Raw genomic sequence first — 8,851 nt, forward strand, 5'->3', positions numbered from 1 at the left:
ACATCAATGTGAACAAACACACAAACAAACAAAAAATAATGCCACTTATTTTATATCAATGATAGTTTGCTTTCCGTTTATTACTTTAGGTACATTTTAAGTACTTCTTCAATACCACTGCAAAGTTCAAACATGATTAAAGGCAAGTGAACAGTTAATAAAAAATAAGAATAAATACACAAATTAATATAAAAAATATCATCCCTATATGACACATTGAGCACATGGGAGATGCAGGTTCGAGTTCGGCTTGCAGCATTTCACAATCCTGTTCTCTCTCATTTTTTTCCACAACTATTTATTTAGAAAAAGGCTGAATAATTATGTCTGTTTGTGTATTTCACTACAAAACTCTTGAAACTATAATTTTCAGATTTTTCTCTGAAATCTTTCTGGTTTTTCTTTTGAGTCATTTTTGACTCTTTCTCAGAAGTTTAACACCACCTTATGAATTCATATCCCACAAAAAATACCAAAAGAAATTAAAAATTATTTTTGTTCAGAAATACCATGCGTTCTAGTCATTGTCTGTGTGAATTGCATTTAGTTTTTTTGTTTAAACAAATGAATAATCCAGGTATAAAAAAGCATCAGGTCATTGACCCTTAAAAGATTTTTATTACTCCTTAAGTGTGCATGTTTTAAAAAAAAGTCCTTCCACAAATGAAGGCCTTAAAATGGAGCAGAAAGTCTTAAAATCGTGAAGTTGCATTAAATGTTGCATGAATTTTTTTTTAATTTAAGTGATTTAAAAAAAGTAATGCAGATCTGCTGAAAGTTGCATTTATAGCAACACTTTAAAGTCTAAAAATACAACTCATCATGTGCTTACTAGGCATTTAGGTTCTTTAAATAAAAAAATAAAAAACACTTAAAGAGGTCTTAGAAAATCTTAAATTTAGCTGTTGTTTTTATTTTGATGTACATATCACTGACTGACTAAACTGAACTGATCTGAATAATGACACTGTTGTCTTCTGTAGAGATGCTTTACAGCTGAAATTAAATTAATTTCATAATTGATGAATTTTGCAAATGTTATTTCCTGTTTGTTTCTGTGAAGCTGCTTTGAATCGATTTGTATTGTATAAAGCCCTATAGAAATAAACGTGACTTACTGTCTCCTGATTGGTCCGCTCAGATCTCGGTGGAGGAACAGGGGCGGAGCCTTGTCATCAAGATTGACAGGGAGGCGGTGATGAAGATCGCAGTGAACGGAGATCTGTTCACGCTGAATAAAGGCATGCATGAGCTCAACCTGACGGTGGGCGGCGTTCCCTTCAGAGACGACGGGCTGGTTAGCAGGGTGAGCTTCATCTGCAGTGATCCAATCGTCCTAAACATTTGATCTCACCACTAAGAGTTCTCCTAAATAGCAGTAAAAGATTTCAGCTATGAGTTTTCTCTTAAAACCTATTCACAGAGCTGCTGAGACAAACTTTTATTAAGGATTAGAGAGAAGTCTTAAGCTCAGAGTAAGGGGGCGGAGTTTACCTCGTTGCTATGGATGATGTCAGCATGCTTATTAACTATGCACAGTGATTGGCTGATAGAGATTTATTCTTAGAGATATTGTAGAGCGCAATATTATGTTGCTATATTCAAATTAAGGTTTAAAAATAATAATAAATAATAGATTTTAAAAGGCAGGCTAAGTGTCACTAATTAAACAAGTATATGTTCAGCTAATTGTCAGCCTCTTACATGTATGCTTCTCATAATTAGTGAATATGCATATAACTAGCCTTTTAATTAACAGAGTAGAATAATCATGGCTGATGGCAAGACATGCAGATGTAAAAGAAAACCAGAACAGCTGTTACTTCTTGCTCAGCTGGTTAACGAAAACAAAGATATAATCAAAGGAAAGTTTGGAGTTGGGATAACCTTTAAAACCAGAGGCGATACCTTTTTAAAAGCTCATTATCGTCAAATGTTTCTAAAATGTTTACGTTCCGAGGCAGGTTGCCGGAAACAGCTATTTTAAGACTACTTCACTGCTCCTAACATTTCACAGATTTAGGAGCTAGTTTTAGTGCTAAATGCTTTGTGAAATACTCTTAGAGCAAAAATTAGTCCTAAATTTAGGACTGACACGCGCAAAATTTTCTCTTAAATCAGCGGGTTATGAACTACTTTTAGCCTTAAGATGTTTTGTGAATACTGGCCCTGATTAAAATGCCTTCAGTTAGTAGAACAGAAGCATCATAATCTGACATGAAAATAAATTAATTAACTCTTTCCCCACCAAACACAGAATTTTCCGGGTTTCCGCGTTTTCACTAGGGGGCGCTATTACGCATCTCCTGAATGAGTCTAGAATCACTCGATCAAAAACACAGACCAGGAAGACGCGGAAACCAGCGATCTCATATGTAAGCTTATGCATATGAAAAATTGTGATCATCAACACTAACCGCGTATAAATGAAAACAGCCTAATGCTACCGAGTGAAGTGTCGATCCAGAAAGTGTTAAAGGCCTGTGCAAGCTTTGGAATACTGATGGAAGCCATCTACTGCATCTTTGCTTTGATCTTTGTCCTGAATATGATCCAGAGGTAGTATTTGATAAAAATGCGAAATTTATTAAATTAATTTTATGAAGTGTTGATTAAAAAATGCTTGAAGCTAGAATAAAACAGATTTTTTTGTTTAAAGGTAGAGGATCTGTTCTTTATTTTGATGTATTGCATTTTCAGATATTCATACCACAAAATATTCTGGGGGAAAAACGCTGGTGGGGAAAGAGTTAAAGGATTAGTTCATTTCCGGAATAAAAATTTCCTGATAATTTACTCACCCCCATGTCATCCAAGATGTTCATGTCTTTCTTTCTTCACTTGAAATGAAATTAAGGTTTTTGGGGAAAACATTCCAGGATTTTTCTCCATATAGTGGACTTCAATGGCGATCAACGGGTTAAAGGTTCATAATTCAGTTTCAGTGCGAATCCCAGCCGAGGAATAAGGGTCTTATCTAGCCAAACCATCGGTCATTTTCTAAAAAAATAAATACATTTATATACTTCTTAACCACAAATGCTCGTCTTGCACCAGCTCGACCTCACGCATTACGTAATCACGATGGAAAGGTCATGAGTGACGTAGGCGGAGGCACCGACCCAGTGTTTACAAAGCGAATGTGCAAAGAAAGTCAAATGCCCTTTACCAAAAAAGGTAAAACAACTAGGGCTGTCAAAAAAATTTGAATTTTGAATATTTGTCGAATTTAAAATAAAAATCCACACATTTTAATTTTAGGTGTGCGTCAGGCGGCCTTATCAGCGGCGCACGAGATGCGATGACGATGTAGGTGTCGTTGCATTTTAATGTTTTTCATAGCTTATCCAGTTGAATCCACTAGATGCGGCGCTGCTGCGTTGTTCATTTAAAATATTGCAGAAAAAGAGAACATCAATGCGGTTATGATGTTGTTTACGTCAAAACTGAAACCAAGCCATTCACACAGAACGAATATTTATCGCATTTTCTAGAGGGACATCTATCAGCGCTGTACTCACGTCTCACACAAGAGAGAAGCATGTTTAGAAAGCATGTAAAATTAATGCAAGTTCAACTTTTAAAAAACATGTCTCAGGACTTTATGGCGGTTTTTCCCCTCCCACTGCATCTCATGCTTTTAAATGAAAAAAGTACTCTTTGCGATTGGTTTTCGGTCCTTTTTTTATTAAACTATACACAATGCTGTTTTGTTTCTAATTGTTCAAGCAAATTAATTAATTATATATGGTTTATAAACATTAATTTAAACATTATGCACTTTTTTCAAGAAGCTTTGAATAAACATGCATTAGTAATATTTTGCTCGATGCGCCCTCTTGTGGCCTCAGGAGAGAAGCCAAAAGCTTTTTTCCACCCTAACTGCAATTATGCCTTTTAAATTTGAAAATAATTCGAATATTGATCATATTTAAGTACAAAATTTTAATTGAGTTTTTCAACCATTTTGACAGCCCTAAAAACAACTATGTCGGATGATTTTGAAGCTGGAGGAGAAAATGATTTTTTTCACCGTACTCTACCTTTTTGAACTGCAGTACACAGACGAGGAGCTTACCGCGCGTGATGTTCCTAACGTGATTACATAATGCATGAAGTCAAGCTGGTGCAAGATGAGCATTTGTGGTTAAAAAATAGCATATAAATTTGTATTTTTTTTTTTTAGGAAATGGCTAGATAAGACCCTTATTCCTCGGCTGGGATTGTGTAGAGACCTTTGAAGCTGCACTGAAACTGCATTTTTAACCTTCAACCCGTTGATCTCCATTGAAGTCTACTATATGGAGAAAAATCCTGCAACGTTTTCCTCAAAAACCTTAATTTCTAAATTTAGCAACTTTTCAGACTACCCTAGCATATTTTTCTTCCAAAAGCACCTAGCAACAAATTTTGATATTTCTAAAATTTATTTGGCAACTTTTAGCAACTATTGATAAGTGACTCAAACAATAGAAAGGCACGCATTTTCCATTTAAATAAAAAAAAAAAGAGAAAACCAAAGATGCCTAGCAGTACACATATTACGTGAATTAAGTTAGCTGATATTTGCAATTGTTTAATAATAATAATAATTGAATAATTATTTATTTATGATTCACTTTGCTAGTAGCTTGTTCCTGCGATTGTTGATCAGTTAGTACACCGTAAGAAAAATTATCTAGAAAAATGGAAAAGCTACTAGTAATTTTCCAGGACATTATCCGTTGTAACCTGAAAACACAAAATACAATGCGTAATTAAAAATGCTGGTAAAAAACCTTTGGAAAAATCAATACGTAAAATTATTGGATTGTGCCCTATTTTACAGACTTTTCTTAAAGTGTAGCATACTAACTAACTACTAATATACTGCTTAAAAGTATAATTGTTCAGAATGTGTAGTTTTATTTGTTTACTAGCTAATAAAAAAAAAACTTAAATTGTAATCGTTCGAAAATGTACGTTTAAAAATATTTATATTTTAATATTATATTATGCATTTGTATTATTTTACGAACAAGTCTAAATTAACAAATATAAAATATATCTTTATATAGTGACAGTTTTGCATGGTGATTACATAATGACGTCATCGCGTAATGACATCACAACGTACTTTAGCAACTTTTAGAGACAAATAGACCTTCCTTTAGCAACTTCCCCTGAAAATTAGTTGGCAGCACTGTCTTGGATGACATGGGGGTGAGTACATTATCAAAACATTTTTATTCTGGAAGTGAACTAATCCTTTAATTAATATACATTCTATACACAGCGCTCATCTGAATGCTCTCCGTCTCTCTCCGTGTGTTCGTGACGCAGGTTAACCCTCGACTGGACGGCTGTATGAAGGACTGGCGCTGGTTAACCGGTGAGGACACGTCCATTCAGGACACTATCCAGCACAACGAGCGCATGCAGTGTTACACCGTCGAGGACCACAGCGCCTTCTACCCCGGACACGGATTCGCCTACTTCAACCACAGCCACGGTGTGTCACCATACATTAATTGTGTCCCTGGAGCACAAAAGCAGTCATAAGCAGCACAGCTATATTTGTAGCAATAGCCAACAATACATTGTATGGCTCAAAATTATCCATTTTTCATTTAGTTCATATTTTTAGTTCAGTTTTAGTTATCTTAGTAAGGATATTAAGTAAAGATCATGTTCCATGAAAATATTTTGTGTATTTCCTACCGTAAAGTTCATTTTTGATTAGTAATATGCATTGCTAAGAACTTCATTTGAACAACTTTAAAGGTGATTTTCTCAATATTTAGATTTTTTTGCACCCTCAGATTCCAGATTTTCAAATATTGTCCGATCCTAACAAACCATACATCAATGGAAAGATTATTTATTCAGCTTTCAGAAAAATGTACCCTTATGGTTTTGTGGTCCAGGGTCACATTTATATACTGATACAGTATTTATTCATATTTTGCTTTGGCTGTTATTTTTATATTTTCAGTTTTCATTTTAATTTGTTTTAATTCTAGTGATTTTTATTCGTTTTTTAAACTATTATTTAACTTAAATTTATTTTTATTTCATTTAATTAATTTTAGTACTTCTAATTGTCCTTTTAGTTTTATAAGTTTAAGTTTGTCATCTAATATTTTATTTTATTTTGGTTAGCAGAAATGATTTTTAATAGTTTAGTTTTCGTTAACACTGGTACGTGTAGATGTGGTTTTATTGGGGGTGAATATGACAATTTTTATTATTTTTTTTTTTTAATTAGATTTTAGTTTTTCATTGTCTTTTTTTTTTCAGTTAAAGGTTTGGTTATCTTGGTTTGGTTTTGTGTGTTATTTTTTATTATTATTTTTATATATATATATATAGTTCATTTTTTAGTTCAGTTTTAGTTATCTTAAGTTAAACTAAATGAAAATGAGAAATGTTACTTTGGCTAACTAGCTTGAAATAAAATATTTTTTCATTTCATTTAACATTTATTTTATGTGAAGTTACAGTGGTTTTAGCTTGGTTAACTGTAATAACCCTGTTTCCCGTAGGGGACAATCAGACGCTCAGCGTTCATGTGACCCTGCGTCCCGCCTCCTCCGTAGGCGTCCTTTTTGCTCTCGTTCGTCAGGACAGAGTCCCATTCTCCGTCTCTCTGTCAGACTATCATCCATGGACACTCAACTGGACCGAGGTGTGTGTGTGTGTGTGTGTGTGTGTGTGTGTGTGTGGCTAAAAAATGGTTTGAAGTCAATTATTTCTATCTTTTGCTGTAGTGTGTCAGTAGGAAATGTCAGTTTACATTTGTTTCAAGAAAGCTACCTGCAAAGCTACAGTGCTGTTAAAAGATTTAGGCACTTGTGTAAAAATTGTCAAAAAATGCAGGTTTTGTCCTCGCTGCACTTGAGCAGAGTTTCTCAGGAGCTTTGCAGGTAGCTTTCTTGAAGCGTCTTGAGACATAGTTCTTCTGGATTTAGTCTCAGTTTCTTCATGTCATTCCAGACGGACTGATGATGATCAGATCTCACTGGATTATTACAATGAATGGCTAAATGAATGAATGAATGAGCACTGTATGTGGTGTTGATGTGTGACCCGCAGCATGTGCTGGTGTCGTTCGGTGACGTGGTGGTGGCCAGTGTCCCGGTGAACCTGTGTGATTCTCAAACACACACTGTGAACGTGACGGTGTTCGGGAACAGCTCTCTGCTGGAGGTGGATGGGCAGCTCGCACAGATGGAGATGACGGAGAACGTAGACGCTCTGGATCTGACGTCCTCTTACAGCACCTTTATAGGAGGGATTCCAGGTAATGTCTCATATTGGTCTCACTTCAGTCTTACGTCATTTTTCATTTCACTTTAATGTGAGACTGAAGAGCGACTCGTCTTACGTCAGTCTCACATTATCGTGTGTTTTTCTTTTTCTCTGTGATGGCAGTGTTTTATCACCCTCTGTTGGAATCTCTGTGTTATGGTGATGGAAATTTCAAAGGTTTAAGGACATGTGGCAAAAAAATTAAATACATATTTTTAAATTTTATTTTAGTTGATTTCAGTCACACTGCAAAAAAAAAGGTTTTCTTCCTTAGTGTTTTTGTTGTTTCTTGTATAAATATCTACAAATTCTGGAATTAAGATGCATTTACTTGACAAGTAAATGTCTTGTTTTTTTGTTAGTTTTTGCTTAAAACAAGCAAAAATATCTGCCAATGGAGTAAGAAAAATAATCTTAATTCAAAGCCTAAACAAGATTATTTTTCTTACTCCATTGGCAGATATTTTTGTTTGTTTTAAGCAAAAACTAACAAAATTTGGGTAATATTTTCAGAAAACAAGACAAAATATCTTAAGTCGTTTTACTTGTCAAGTAAATGCATCCTGATTTAAGAATTTTTAGATATTTATACTAGACAACAAGACATAAATACTAAGGAAGAATGTATATTTTGCAGTGTATGTATTTTAGTTCACTATACTGAACACTGTGAAATTTAAAGGATTTGTTTTGGAGTGAACTAAAATACACTAATGCTCATAATATTTGTTTGTAAATGTATTTTTTTTCTGAATGTAATAATAAAATGTAACTTTTCTGTGAACAATGCAGTTCTGACCTGGTGTGACTTGTAGTCGGACGCGGCTTATTTTCTGAAAAATATTTTGTGTTTGTGCAGATGTTTCTCTGGTGTCCGCTCCGGTGTCGGCCTTCTACACGGGTTGCATGGATGTGCGGGTCAACGGTCAGCTGCTGGACGTGGACGAGGCCCAACACAAACACAACGACATCCGCTCTCACTCCTGCCCTCTGGTGGACGCGCAGCAATAACAGCAGCTGAAGCTCCAGCACAGGAGGAGCTTTAATCCGGATCCGGTCCACGGATCCACAAAGGCCTTAGTAAAGCCGGACCCCTCGCCACACTCACGCACATATAGCACAGAGCCGCGTATCAATGTATTACTCGCATTAGACCAATCAAACACAAGCTACTGAGAGTGTGCTGTAAAATACTGTAACTGTACATATGCCACTGTAAAATGCTTTAGAGGAGGATGACTAAAAACACCCAACTACCATTAAAGGCCTTCAGGCCTCGATGTAGGTGCTCAACTTCATCATCATTCAGTAGTTTGAGTTGGAAGAGATTGTTTTTTTAGTCCCTCGTTTGAGTTCATCTTGTTTTTATTATTGTTGTTTTGTATTTTGTTCATGTTTGCTCTGTGTGTGAGACTGAAACGCTTGATGAAAACTAATAAAGGTGGATGGTGTTGTTATGATGATGAATTCTGTCCTTTAAGTCCACAGATGTTCAGCGGCTCAGAAACCAAACCAATTAACCTGATGAGTGTTGCGTTACACTGCTAGTTTTGAGACACAA

The 8,851-nt window shown here is 35.2% G+C and overlaps 1 protein-coding gene across 1 annotated transcript in view; it reads left to right on the forward strand.

The window, feature by feature from the left end:
- The window catches only part of gas6 (growth arrest-specific 6), a 28,444-nt gene extending 19,694 nt beyond the window's left edge, over positions 1-8,750 (forward strand). Inside the window, exons 11-15 of the mRNA XM_058752453.1 lie at positions 1,142-1,306; positions 5,323-5,491; positions 6,525-6,667; positions 7,075-7,282; positions 8,150-8,750. Coding sequence (XP_058608436.1) covers positions 1,142-1,306; positions 5,323-5,491; positions 6,525-6,667; positions 7,075-7,282; positions 8,150-8,301 — 837 coding nt within the window. The 3' untranslated portion in view covers positions 8,302-8,750. The remainder of the gene's footprint in view (positions 1-1,141; positions 1,307-5,322; positions 5,492-6,524; positions 6,668-7,074; positions 7,283-8,149) is intronic.
- The last annotated feature ends 101 nt before the right edge of the window (positions 8,751-8,851 follow it).

The sequence above is a fragment of the Onychostoma macrolepis genome, chromosome 01, assembly GCF_012432095.1.
Source record: "Onychostoma macrolepis isolate SWU-2019 chromosome 01, ASM1243209v1, whole genome shotgun sequence".
Lineage (NCBI taxonomy): Eukaryota > Metazoa > Chordata > Actinopteri > Cypriniformes > Cyprinidae > Onychostoma > Onychostoma macrolepis.